The sequence below is a fragment of the Choloepus didactylus genome, chromosome 5 (genome assembly GCF_015220235.1).
Source record: "Choloepus didactylus isolate mChoDid1 chromosome 5, mChoDid1.pri, whole genome shotgun sequence".
Classification (NCBI taxonomy): Eukaryota; Metazoa; Chordata; class Mammalia; order Pilosa; family Megalonychidae; genus Choloepus; species Choloepus didactylus.
The window spans coordinates 61,828,875-61,842,910 of record NC_051311.1 but is presented as its reverse complement, the minus strand read 5'-3'; the positions used below and the strand labels follow the sequence as shown (position 1 = coordinate 61,842,910).

At 50.3% G+C, this 14,036-nt stretch overlaps 1 protein-coding gene across 1 annotated transcript; it reads left to right on the top strand.

Annotated features, from left to right (window-relative positions):
* Positions 1–7,952: 7,952 nt before the first annotated feature.
* CPA1 (carboxypeptidase A1) lies at positions 7,953–13,824 on the top strand. The gene is made up of 10 exons (XM_037837434.1): positions 7,953–8,017; positions 8,605–8,686; positions 9,086–9,319; positions 9,533–9,634; positions 10,208–10,309; positions 10,505–10,615; positions 11,357–11,447; positions 11,952–12,151; positions 12,658–12,742; positions 13,567–13,824. The coding sequence occupies exons 1-10, from the start codon at positions 7,953–7,955 to the stop codon at positions 13,752–13,754; spliced, it is 1,260 nt and encodes a 419-aa protein (XP_037693362.1). The 3' UTR covers positions 13,755–13,824.
* Positions 13,825–14,036: the final 212 nt, after the last annotated feature.

Sequence of the window (14,036 nt, the reverse complement as noted above, 5' to 3'; positions counted from 1 at the left end):
TTCTTGCCTAACTGCTCTGGCTAGAACTTCAGTGCAATCTTGAATAACAAAGTTGACAGAGGGCATCCTTGTCTTGATCCTGAGTATGGTGTTAGTGGTGGGTTTCCATATATGCCCTTTGTCACGTTGAGAGTGTTTCCTTCTAATCCTAGTTTTCTAAGTGTTTTTATCAAGAAGGGTGCTGGATAATGTCAAATGCCTTTTTAATGTCAATTGAGATGATCATGTGGTTTTTTCTCTTTCATTATGTTAAATGTGGTGTATTACATTAATTGATTTGCTTATGTTGAACCACTCTTGCATACCTGGGGTAAATTCCACTTGATCATGGTGTCTAATTCTTTTAATGTGCTGTTGCATTTGGTCTGGTAAGTATTTTGTTGAGGATTGTGCATCTATATTCGTAAAGGATATCAGCCTGTAATTTTCTTTTCCTTTGGTATCTTTATATGTCTTTGGTATTAGGGTGATATTGGTCTTACAGAATGAGTTAGTGAGTGTTCCCTCCTCTTCAGTTTTTTTGAGGAGTTTAAGCAGGATTGGTGTTAATTCTTTTTGGAATGGGTTGGTAAATCTGACCAGTGAAGCCATATGGTCCTGAGCTTTTCTTTGTTGGGAGTTTTTTGATGAACTAATTCCATCTTTTTACTTGTCATTGGTCCATTGAGAGCTTCTATTTCTTCTTGAGTCAGTGTAGGTAGTTTGTGGGCTTTTAGAAATTTGTCCATTTCATATAGGTTATCTAATTCATTGGTATACAGGTGTTCTGGTTTGCTAGAGCTACCATTATGTAAAATACCAGAAATGTATAGGCTTTTATAAAGGGGATTTATTAGGCTACAAGTTTACAGTTCCAAGGCCATACAAGTGTCCAAACTAAGGCATCAACAAGAGGATACCTTCACTGAAGGAAGGCTGATGGCATCCAGGACACCTCTGTCAGCTGGGAAGGCATGTGGCTGGTGTCTGCTGTGCCTTTGCTCTTGGGTTGTGTCTCAAAATGGCTTTCTCCAAGTCTCTAGGCTCCTGTTTCTCTTAGCTTTTCTCAGCTCTCTGCTTGGTACTCCTGGGACATTTCTCTCTAAGCATCTGGGAGTCCTCTTTTAGCTTCTCCAGGGAAAACCCTGGGCTTTACCTCTTAGCTCTTGTGCATCTTTGCTTGTTCTCCCAGGGCAAACTCTGGATATTTTAGCTTCTCTCCAAAACGTCTCTCTCAGCTTCTCTGAACTTCTCCTCTCCTTGACTCTCTTAAAGGACTCCAGTGATCTAATTAAGACCCACTCTGAATGGGCAGTGTCCACACCTCCATGGAAATGATCTAATAAAAAATTCTCACCTAAAGTTGAGTGGGTCACATCTCCATGGAAAGAACCTAACCAAAAGATTCCACCCTAATCAAAAGACTAACAAGTCTGTCCCCACAAGATTGCATTAAAGTGCATGGCTGTTGTGGGGAGCATAATAGATTCAAACCAGCACAACAGATGTTCATATTACCCTCTTATAGTCCTTTTTATTGCTATGGAGTAATCAGTAATGTTCCCCCCCCATTCATTTCTGATTTATTTATTTGTGTTCTCTCTCTTTTTTTTCTTTGTCAGTGTAGTTAAAGGCTTGTTGATTTTATTGATCTTTTCAAAGAACCAATTTTGGTTTTGTTAACTCTCTCTTTTTTAAAAATTCTATATTCCATTTATCTCTGATCTAATCTTTGTTATTTCCTTTCTTTTGCCCACTTCGGGTTTAGTTTGCTTTTCTCTTTCAGGGTCCTCCAGATGTGAAGATAGGTCACTGATTTGAGATATTTCTTCTCAAAAAGAAAGCACTGCCTTTGCAGCATCCAGTCAGTTTTTGTTTTCATTCACCTCAAGATATTTCCTAATTTCCCGACTCATTGGTTGTTTAATTTCCAAATATTTGTGAATTTTCCATTCTCCCTGTTATTGATTTCTAGCTTCATTCTATTATGGTTGGAGGAAGTATATTGTATGATTTCAATATTTTTGAATTTGTTGAGACTTGTTTTATGACCTAACATATGGTCTATCTTGGAGAATGACCCATATGCACTAGAGAAGAATGGGTATTCTGCTGCTGTTGGGTGAATTTTCTGTATATGTTTGTTATGTCTAATTGGTTTAAAGTATCATTTAAGTCTTCTATTTCCTTATTGACCTTCTGTCTAGATGTTCTATCCATTATTGAAATGATATATTGAAATCTACTATTAATGCAGAACCATCTATTTCCCCATTGAAATCTGTCAATATTTGCTTCATATATTTTGGGGCTCTGCCAATAGGCACACAGTAGGTACTCAACATTTGTTGAAGGACTGTGTCTTCTCAGCTAGTACCTATTGGTTACCTGTATGTAACAGAAACTCACCAGATAGGGTTTTTATTTTTGTCTTGTAACAGGAGTCCTGAGGTGGACTGTCCAGGACTAGTTCAGTGATCCCTTAATGTACCAGGTTGCAGACCCCTCTGACCTGTTCTGTTCTGCCACTCAGCCATCATTTTGATCTCTAATTGCAAGATGGCTGCTCTATCTCCAATATATGACTGGTTTCCATGCAGGAAGGGCAAGGAGGAAAAATATCAGCCACTCATGGAGCATCTTCAGAATCCCCATTCATGGACTTCAGTGTGTATCTTGTTGGTTGGAACTATCACATGGCTATGCCTAGCTGCAAGAGAGGCTGGGAAATTGCTTTAGAGCTTGGCACAACACTGCCCCAGATAAAATCAGGGTTCTGTTGGAACTCCAATAGAGTTGGATGGGAGACAGAAACCACTAGAATTTCTTGGGGTGTTGGGATGGGGTGGGGTGGGGAAATCTGAAGTATCTTTTGAATCGGTTTCCTTGCTCTAGTTTATCAAGTAACTGACTTAATCATAAAGTCATAGAACTTTCCAGATGAAAGGATCTTTTAAAAGCTTCTAGTCTGACCCCTCATTTTGCAGTTATAAAGACTGGGGGCCTCTGGATCACGTGCAAGTCCCCATATGAACCTTACAGCTGAGAGAAGACTAAAGCCAGGTGTCTGATCTGTTGCCAGCTCACTGTGGCTCCTCCCCAGGATGGAGGGGCCACCTGACCAGGTATCCCCAGGAAGCCCAGCGGGATAGATGGAGGCTTAAGTTTATCAAATAAATGTTCAAGACTTAGACATGTACAGAATAATTTATTTTTCAAAAAAGCCTGAACTTTGTTTTTTTCATTTTCTTAGGTATAAAATACTAAATAGAGAGCTCAGTTTTTCTACATCTGCTTGGTTATTTTTTTTCCCTTTTCCAACAAACTGCTCTTTTTAGGTATGTTTTTTCATCCTTTTCACCAGTAAAATTTATGAGCATTTATTTAAAAGAAAAAACATTGGAAAAACTGAAGAAAGAGCGATTATACATATGGAAAGCCATAAAGAACCACAGTGAATGTACTGCGGTTATTGCTTTCTTAAAAAAACAAACCAGGCAGGCCGTTTGGAATGTGAAAGACTTCTGTGTGCAGGCAGGGTGGTGGGCAGAGGCTGCTGGTGATGGGCTTGCATGCAGCGTCTGGGACTCAGGCTAATGGCTGGGATCCAGGGGGTTGGACTAGGTGCCGTTTAAGTTCCCTCACCCTCCTCCCAGCTGCCCCTCTGACCACTCCAAAGAGAGATAGGGCCAGAGAGAAAATGGCTTCACCAAAAAAAAAAAAAAAAAAAAAATTCTTTTTGAAAAATGAGAAGGCCCAGACAGCTATTTAGTATGAGGATGCAAGAGAATCCAGCGAGCAGTGGGCTCACAGAGCTTTGCAAACTGATCACAGCTGTACGTTGATGCTGTCTGTTGTCACTTTGTTGATTTTGAGGGCCTGGCCCCTGCTGCCAGGGCAGGGGCATGTAGGAGACAGTCCATCCCTGGTGCATGCTGGGGTGGTCTCTGAACGGTGTATCCTGGCAAGAAGGCCGTTTCCTGGGATGCAGTCATGGGCCCCACTCACGTGGGCTCCCTGACACAGTGGCTGCTCTGCTAGCCTCCACGCCCTTCCCCCTACGTGGCCTGCCTCACATTTTGAGTTTGGGGGGCCAAATAATTTTCTTCTGAAGGGGTGTCCTGAAGGACACCTCCAGGTTGCCTGTTGAGCCTCAGCAGTTCTCTGAGACTTTTGGACAATCCTTGGGAATAATAACATGTCCCACAAGGCCATTCTGTGTGGCTTGTCCCTTGCAAGCCTCCTGCCCTAGGGTCTGCCATTGGCCTGTTGCCGTCTCCCAAGCAGCTTCGCCAAGCTCTGCGGCTCTCCATCCACCCCTCTGGGCCCTTGCCTCACCTCCCTCCATTCCCAACCTCATAGCTAAGACCAGGGAGTAACAGTACACAAAATTGCATTGAAGACAGGGGAACACTGAAGGGAAATAGAATGTAGAAAATAAAATAATATAAACCGATGCTAGATATCGCTGCTAGACCATACAGGCCTCTGCTCTTCTTGGCTCTCTGTCTGCTCCCACATTGCAGGGGTCAGCCCATTGCCCCCACGGCAGTGCCCTCCGAATGCTCCCCAACTCCTCTCAGGCTCACAAGAAGCCCCTCCCCCTTTCCCCCTTTACATTATGGTACATTCCTGCTTAGCTCCTCATTCTTCCAAAGGCCTCTTTTCCAGGATTTGGGTTCTAACTTGACATTTCCTAAAGTCCCACTGGAGTGCGTCTCTCTTCAGGCAACTTCCTGTAAAGAAAATTTCTGCCTTCACTTTTGAAGACGAACACCACTAGTCGCTTTAAAATGACAGAACTGCAGCTTCAAAGCAAGCAAGCAAACCAACAACAGACAGGCTCCACTGGGCACTTGGTTAGAAACAGCACTGAAGGAGGCTGCTGACGGGCCCTGCTCTTCCCATTTTCTGGGTTTTGATTTGGGTGTCTCTAAGCATTGCCTTAGAGCTTCTGTTTACCATGCTTGGAGGTTTTCTGGCATCAGGGCTGCCATGGATAGTTGTCCAGTTTGTGCACTGCACAAAGGCATCCTGCCAAGAAGGTGAGGGATTATGTCTGTCAAGAAGGGCTCGAGGGGGCCTTTCTCCATTTCATATAAAGGCTCTGATAGGCAACTTTATATGTGGACAATATTCAGTGTGGCCACAGCAGGCCTCCTGGCTATTTGCAATCAGGCACTTCAGGTCCTTGAATCTTGATCCCAGCCTGGTGGTTTCTTTTTTGTGGTTAACAGATCTTGATTCTCTTCCTATTCCCCCAGCCTTTAGCTGATTGGCCTACATATCTGCCCTTGCTTGGGACCAATGTGAAAAAATCACATGGGGTGGGAAAGCAGAACTGCAGCCCCTGCCCAGGGTTACATTTTGGCTCTTTACAAAGAGGTAGTTTTCACCTTTCAGGGATTAGGCTCAGCCTCCACCTGAGACCCAAATTCCTCTTGCTTTCCACCTTCCTGCCAGTGCTGGTCCTAATTTCAGCTTGCAGTGTTGAATTCATCTTTTCTAACCTTGCAAGAAAATAGGTTACATGATTCTTCTACATCTTAGAAGGCTGACTGGGGTAGAAAGAGGCTCCTTGGGTGAGGGTGTGTTCCTTTCCCACAACCATCCTCCCCACCCCCTTCTTTCCAATGGGCTTGTTTTTCTTTGAAGGAATTTGCAGAGGCCCAAAAACTATCCAACACCCCCGACATGTGTAGTGTGAGTGAAACATATTCAAATTGTAGGGCAGCTTTATATTCAGAAATAGAAAAAAAAGTATGTGTATATATATATATATACACATACTGTTTTCATAATGCAAACAGAAGAAAGTAAACTTGGCAAAATCTTCTTTCCTGGTAGGGAAGAGATTACAGAAGCTCAGGAACACTGCAGGGCACTAAGACTTCAGGGAGAAGATGAGGAATATGTGAGATAGTTCTTGACCCAAGCAAATTTATACTCTCACTGGGGGGACAGAGATAGCACTCCACACACAATTAAGGAGAAATAAATATGCATTTGTGTTCAAGTGCTACCTAGTGTGCTAAATGCCCCTTTCCTGCGCTGCCTGGCAAAATCCTATCTTTAAACTCAGCTCAAAGTCACCTTCTTGGTAAAGTCTTCTCCGGACCTGCCTTTATGTGCCCACAGTGCTGGCTCCATAGTGGCACTTTTTTGCTCCATGTGATGGATAATGTGCTGCTCAGGTTTTCTGTAACGGGACATTGCTGCCCCTCTGCACCACTGCCAGGGCCACACTCGCCATGGGCTGTGTCTGAGCACAGTAGGGGCCCTGGGGCTGGCCATTCCTGCCAGATGCAGGACGCCTCCACCTTGCAACTTTGGCTGAAAGATTCTGCATCAGCCCAGCCCAGACTTTCAGACCCGGATGCAGTCCGAGCTCTTCCCACCCTATCCCCCTGGTTTCCCCCTCTCCCTTTACAGGTGTCCAGCCTGTGCTGTGCTTTGGAGCCTCTTCTGCCTTCTCCTGCTCCTCTCCCTTTATTCTTCATAGGTGTTTCTCCCAATAACTCTCTTGCCCATCTAATCCTGTGTTGGTGACAGCTTCTTGGAGAACCTCAATGGACACCAGTTAGTTGGTTACTGCCATCTTTCCCACTAGACCCTGAGCTCCCTGAGATCAGGGACAACTCTGTCTTGGACTTGGTCCCAGTGTGGAGCACGGTACCTGGCCCAGAAGAATGACTGTTGGTTACGTGAATGACAAAGGGACAAGCATTCAGAGAAGGGGAACACAAGTGATAGAGAGGGCACAGCCAGAGGACGCTTAAGGGAGGGAAGGAAGCCTTGTCCTGGGTCTGGAGGGCAGGCAGAGCTGCCTGGAGAGGAGAGGAGGAGACTTCCTGGAGGTTCAGTGTTGTTTGAGGGTTTTTATCATTTTCCTACAGTTAGACTCAGGAGAGAGTTGATGGTAAATATAATAGGGTTGGTTGGCCATGGCATGGGAGGGCTGACCAGGTGGTGGTGGTGGTGGGCGGAAGGCAGAGGGAACAGATATAAACCAGAACGGGACCCCCTGCCTGTCACTGGTGCCCAAGCCTGAGGCTCTGACACAGTGCAGGTCCCCCAGATGGTGCCGGGAAGCCCCTGGGGGCCCCTGAGGATTAGGAGGGATTTGTGTTAGATGTCTCTGCAATGAGATCAGCATCCCGAGCTGGAATGAATTCCCCTTTGTGAGTTCCAGTTTCTTCTCTACACTGTGCAGCCCAGCAGGAGTCTGGACCTGGTTCCCACCACCACCCTTTCCATTCACATGAAATCTGGTTACAATTTCCATCAAGGACAACCCTGATCCCGGAAACCGACAGCATAAACAACTGGCCGATGGGCCGTGGGAGTGGCGGGAGAGGCCTGACTCCCACCAGGCTGCCAAGGCCAGGAAGGTGTGGGGCTGTGAAGTCCCTTCCAGTGGCCCATATTCCAGAGAAGGATCGATCACGCACAGGGTAGGGGCAGCATGGTAGAAAATCCGGCGTGGTGAGGAGCCGGGCAGGTGCAGGAGCTGAGCGGGGGTGGAGGGCCCCAGGTCACTCTGTCATGGGAACAAAAGAGCTGGAGCTCAGGGACGTGGGAGAAGGGGGCGCCCCACATGAGACCCCAGATGATTGGCTCCTTCCACAATGCTCGGCCAGCAAGTGGCTGTGGGTGCCAAGGGCTGTGGGCAGGCAGGATCCCAGCTGATTGGCCTCAGGTCCCTGCTGACCCTCCCACCCGGGCTGGCCCCTCATGGCCTGGGGTTGGGACCCAGCTTATCTCTCCAGCTGCCCAGTTCCCTGTAGCCTTATCAAGGAGGGTGAGAAGTTATCAGAGTTGAGAACTCCTACCCTTCCTTCCCCGTGGGACAGGGCACAGGTGCATGTGGAAAACAAAACTTGGGCACAGCCAGGAGGTCTCAGTCCTGGAGGGTTTAAAAAGTTCCAGGAGCTTCTCTCAGTCTCAAGCTGACCTTCCCAACTGGCTGCATCATGCGGGGGCTGCTGATTTTGAGTGTGCTGCTGGTGGTTGTCTTTGGCAAAGAGGACTTTGTGGGGTAGGGGTGCGGGGAGGAGTGAGTGCTCAGATGGGAGATGGGGAGGACTTGGACCCCAGCCAGAGTCTGGAGGAGGCAGACAGACAGACGCATGGTACACCAGGGGCCAGAGAGAAGCAGTCTCACCACCCTGGAGGGGTAGACTGGGGGACCAGGGCTGAGAAGAGGTCAGGTCTCCAAGGATGGTCTCTCGAGCCCTGGAAAAATCTCAAACTTTGAGGAGGAATTTTTGGGAGATGTGGAGGGAGGAGACCTGGGTTGGCTTTGGAGAGAGAGAAATAGAGTCTCAACTGGGATGGGGACAGCAGTGTCCTAGAGGTTCCAAGGAAGGGAACAGAAGGGCTGAAGGAGCCTAGGCCTCCCACTGCTAGGACCCCTTGTACATCCCCTGGCTCAGCCTAGGGCCAATGGACATGCCCAGGGAGGTAAGATGGGCTCCTGGAGGCCTGGAGTCCCTGCCCGATTCTCTGCTTGCCAAGCTGAGGCCTGGTCTCCAGGCTGCCGCTGCCCTCTCCCCACTTTGGCAGTGTGTGTGGCCAGGCCTGGGGCCTCCCAAGGGACTCAGTCTCCCCTCCTGCTCTGCCCAGGCACCAGGTGCTCCGAATCTCTGCAGCTGATGAAGCCCAGGTACAGAAGGTGAAGGAGCTGGAGGAGCTGGAGCACCTGCAGGTCAGGGGAAGGGTAACCCCCCAGCACAGCCCAACTGGGTGCACCACTGATCCCCATACTTGCTGAGGCCGATGGGTGCCTGGGCTCTCTCTCCCCAGCTTCCAAGAAAGAATACATGGGACCCCTGTTAGGAAACCCCCAGCACCCCTTCCCAGTACGTCTCTCTCCCTTACTCAAAGTCTCTCCACTCTACTTCCTGGGCCATTGCCCTAAGCACATTTGACTTTATCCTGTCCCCAGTTTCCCCTTCTTTCTCTGCCCCTAACACCAGGGGCCCATCTCTAATTATATGGGAAAGTCTGGTGCCGACATCCCCTCCCAGGTGGGCCCTCTCCCAGCTGGCTCTCCGGTTGGTGCCTCCAGCCCTGCTGTGACAGGGTCTGCCCTTGTCTTCCTCAGCTGGACTTCTGGCGGGGCCCCGCCCGGCCCGGATCCCCCATCGACATCCGAGTGCCCTTCCCCAGCGTCCAGGCTGTGAAAATCTTCTTGGAGGCCCACGATATCAGCTACACAATTATGATCGAGGATGTGCAGTCGCTGCTGGACCGGGAGCAGGAGCAGATGTTCGCCTTCCAGGCCCGTGCCCGCTCCACGGACACCTTCAACTACGCCACCTACCACACCCTGGACGAGGTAAGGGCACCCCTGGCAGCTGCCCCCCACCAGCGTCACGCTCTTCATCATGGCTGGCACGGCGTGGGCTTGAGCAGGGCCAGCCTGGCTGGGGTTGGCCCATCCCTGTGTCCATGTTGGCTGGGTGGGCAAGGCCTGGGGGATGGAGCTGTTAGGGGAGGGTCTGGGTGCCTGGGAGCCCTGAGGGCTTTCCTTCCTCCTCTCCCTTCTCAGATCTATGACTTCCTGGACTTGCTGGTGGCTGAGAACCCACAGTTTGTCAGCAAGATCGAAATAGGCAATACCTATGAAGGCCGCCCCATTTACGTGCTGAAGGTAACGGGCGCCTGCGTGTGGGCAGACACGGGCATCTATGCAAGAATCAGCTCACACGTGTGCACCCATAGATGGGTGGCAGCCCAGGACTGTGTCCCCCAGGCAGACATCTGGGAGGGTTTGGATTTCCATGCTAGTCTGTGTGCATGCATCTGCGTGCACACACATACAACTCACACATGATGTAAACGCTTAGGTGACCCAAGTGTTTCCAATCAAGTGTCATATTTTGGAAACTATTGCGGAGCCTGGGTAGTCCAGATAGAATGTTCTGTTTGTGGCCTCCCACTATGTATGGTCAGTGGGACAGGCGCCTGGCCTGGAAGTCTGGTTGAGTCATATTTGCCCCAGCTTGGATTGAGGGCAGGAGACCAAGTTCTGCAGGAGCCCTGTCCAGCCCTCAGCCCCCACATCCCACCTCCGTGATGGCCCCACAAACTGCAGTCCCTACCTGAGATGCACAGAGAGCAGGTGGCCTCTGCCTCGGGGTTGGTTTCCCGTCAGGGAGGCGAGGTGAGACCCCCGCTGTGGAGTAGGTGCCTCTGGTTCACTGCCCTGCTTCTCCTCCTCCAGTTCAGCACTGGGGGAAGCAGCCGTCCAGCCATCTGGATCGACACGGGCATCCATTCCCGGGAGTGGATCACCCAGGCCAGTGGGGTCTGGTTTGCAAAGAAGGTGAGCCTGGGGAGGTGAGGAGGGCTCTCACCTGGTGGGGCATTGGTGTTCAAGCCCGCAGAAGCCCTGGCTGCTCCTTCCCATCCAGAGACTGTGACCGCAGAGGGCAGCCAAGGGAAGGTGTCCATTGCCCTAGCTTGGCAGGCACTTGGCCTAGCCCATTCTGACCCCCTGCCTCTCAAATCCCCCCACCAGATTGTACAGGACTTTGGCCAGGATGTAGTTCTCACTGCCATTCTTAATAGCATGGACATCTTCCTGGAGATTGTCACCAACCCTGATGGTTTTTACTTCACACACAGCCAGGTAAAGGCCTGCTCCTGGTGTTGGGGAAAACAGGCTGGGATCCTACCTGAGCCCCACAAGCTGTCTACCTCTAATCTCAACTCCTAGAAGTTAGGGGAGGGGCAAACAGGCCTGTCTCTTTAGACCAGGGAATCTCAACCTCAGCACTATTGATACTTTGGGCTGGATAATTCTTTGTTGGGGGCTGGGGTGGGGGATGTTCTGTGCCTTGTAGGATATTTAGCAGATTCCTGACCTTCTACCCACTAGATGCACCCCCATCCCAGCTGTGACAACTAAAAAATGTCTTCAGCCATTGTTAAATGTCCCCTGGGTGGGGGCAAAATTGTCCCCAGTGAGAACCATTGCCCCAGACTTGACCTTCCGGGTCCTACTTATTACTGTGACTACGGCATCCTACCAATCAAACAGGGAAGGGAGGCGGGGGCGGTGCACCTCATGTCTTCTTCACTTTCCACACTAGAAACCCACTGGCCAAATGCCATCCCACTGTCTTCTCCACTGACCTTCATCTGAGAGCCCGCTTTGTGAATCCTCCTGACAACCAGTTGAAAGTGGTTTTTGATCCCACTCTGTGCCCATACCGCGGCTCTAGAATTAAGGCATCTTGTGTTGATTGTGGCCTCCTCCAGGGTGCCTCCTGGCCTCTCCCAGCCCACACTGCTCTACAGGCTCTGAACTCCAGGCTGGCACTGGGCTCAACTAACACCGTGGGCTGGCTCATCATGTTTTCTTCCACAGAATCGCTTGTGGCGCAAGACCCGATCCCTCATGTCAGGCTCTGCCTGTGTCGGGGTGGATGCCAACAGGAACTGGGACGCTGGCTTTGGGTGTAAGGCCCAGTGTGAATGCGGGGAGCAAGGATGGGACAACCCCTAATGGCTTCTTATCCTCCCTGACCCATCACTTTCGCCCTCTTCCTGGCGCCAGCAGGGAGAGGAGGTTGGGGGAATGTCAGATCCACCCTCAAGGGCTCTCGGGGATGGAGGCTGTACTGTGAGGTTCGTTGTCACTTATCCTTAAAAAGGAAGTTCCTCCAAAATGGAACTAAGGTCTGAAAGCCTAGCTAGCAGTTTTCTAACTTAACCTCAACTCTCTCCCTCCTTGCCCACTATCACTGCGAGGACTAGCCTCGACTGAGGAGTCTATCTTACCTCCCTGGGCACGTCCATTAGCTCTGCCCCAAACTGGCCATGGAGGTTGCCCTCTGGCTTTTCCTTAATAGGGGGAAAGAGGGTGTGCCCTCCCCGCCCCCCCAACTCCATGCAAAGACTCAAGCTGTGGAAGCCCCGTGGCTGGCGTGTAGGGAATGCAACTACTGCCTCTCCGCCCACAGTGCCTGGAGCCAGCAGCAACCCCTGCGCAGAGACTTATCACGGCAAGTCTGCCAATTCTGAAACAGAAGTCAAAGCCATCGTGGACTTTGTGAAGGCCCATGGGAAGATCAGGGCATTCATTTCCATCCACAGCTATTCCCAGCTCCTCCTCTATCCTTATGGCTACAAACAAGAAGCAGCTCCTGATCAAGCAGAGCTGGTATGTGCTGACCCCACTACTTGCCCACGTACCCCCGGAGCAGCTTTGGGCAGGCCTGGTTCTCACTGGTAGGCCTTCTTGAGGCATGCGTGCCTCCAGACTGCTTAGCACCCCCATTCTCCCATGGACCCCTGATGACTTGGGAGAATGGCATGGCAGGCTAGCCTCATTTTCTATCTGGGAAACTGAGGCACAATGTGGTTGAGTCACTGCTGTCATACCACAGAGCAAGGTGGGTGGGTGATTAGACTTTGAAGTGGTATCACACTGGGGGCTGCAGAAGAGCTGGCAAAAGAGTGCCTGCACTGTCAGAAGATTGGGGGTGGGGGACTGTTGCGCTCTGGGGTCTGACACTGCAGGGCCGAGCAAGCCCACCCACTCCCTTCCAGGCCAGTCTTCTCCCTGGTGCATGTTGCTGGGTCACTCTGCCAGTCCCAGTCTCCCCTGGCCCTGGGGGCCTGGTGTCACTGGTCATGACAAGTGGTCTTGCTTGGCATTTTCTCCAGGATCAGCTGGCCAAGTCTGCTGTGACTGCCCTGGCTTCTCTATATGGGACCGAGTTCAAGTATGGGAGCATCATTGACACAATTTGTAAGTGGCTGCACAGTCTGTCCTGGTGGCCCTGGGAAGAACCTCAGCTGCCTTTTCCTGCTCAAGAGAGAAACCCTCCTGGAAGGAAATAGCCTTGGGTTCCCAGCTCTGGAAACATGATTGATGAGACTGGCACTGATGGAGCCTCACAGTAGTGGGCTCCAGCTGTTGGGAGGGGTAGGCAGTGCCTTTTCCTGGCAGGGACACTGCCTTTGATACTTTATACAGATATATGAGTTCTTTTGAGAACTCTTTCCCCTTGTTTGGGAGTGAAGTCCTGTTTTCATGCATGGATGGGTTGGGTAGCCCTGTTGGAATTTGTAGGTCCCCAGGAAGTTCAACTTAAAAAATACTCCTTCTCCAATGCCCTTCAATACCTACTATTTACTGCAAATCTGGGCAAAGTCTCCTCCTTTAGAAAGATAAGGGGATTTGCACTTTCTCCTGCAAATGAGAGCCACAGAGGAGCAAATCCAGGTTTTCATCAAGGGTGCAATTCTGATTTATTAAGAGGCTTAACTGGAGTGGCTAGTGGATGGAGGCGGTTTTCAGTGGGGCTTTAGCATTTGCAGAAACTTGCTCACAACTCCTAATGGATAGGAGAACCACTGCTGGTCAGCCTCTCTGGATTCCTTGGGTTTAGACCCTTCAGCAGGAGTGTCCTGCAGGGTAGTCAAGCCACCCAGTCAAAAGTAGACCCTGCAGACCTTCACTCCCTGCTCAGCACCACACAAGGCTCTGCTGCTTTTGAGCACTAACCTGCCCATGTAAATGTTTCCAAAGTGATTGACTGCTGTTCTTCCCTGTTTTTGTCCCTGCCCCAGACCAAGCGAGTGGAAACACCGTTGACTGGACCTACAGCCAGGGCATCAAGTACTCCTTCACCTTTGAGCTCCGGGACACCGGGCGCTACGGTTTCCTCCTGCCGGCCGCCCAGATCATCCCCACGGCCCAAGAGACGTGGCTGGCACTGCTGACCATTATGGAGCATGCTCACAAGAACCCCTACTGAGCTGGCCCATCAGCACCCACCTCTTCCTCCTCTCTGACTCCACCTAGGAAACCAAATAAAGTTTGCTTGTATGCCGAACAGAATCTGAGGGCTTATGTGTGGGAATGAGTGTGGTGTGCCTGCCTTTTCAAGTTGGGGCAGAGGTGATTTAGTTCTTGCAGGCCTCGCTGGAAATGTGTGGGTGGTGGGACTAGATGACCCCTAAATTTCCCTGCATTCCAAGGTCCTGTGAAGTTGTATCCAAGTGGCATCTGTTTTAATTAGACCACCCTGAGCCCAGCT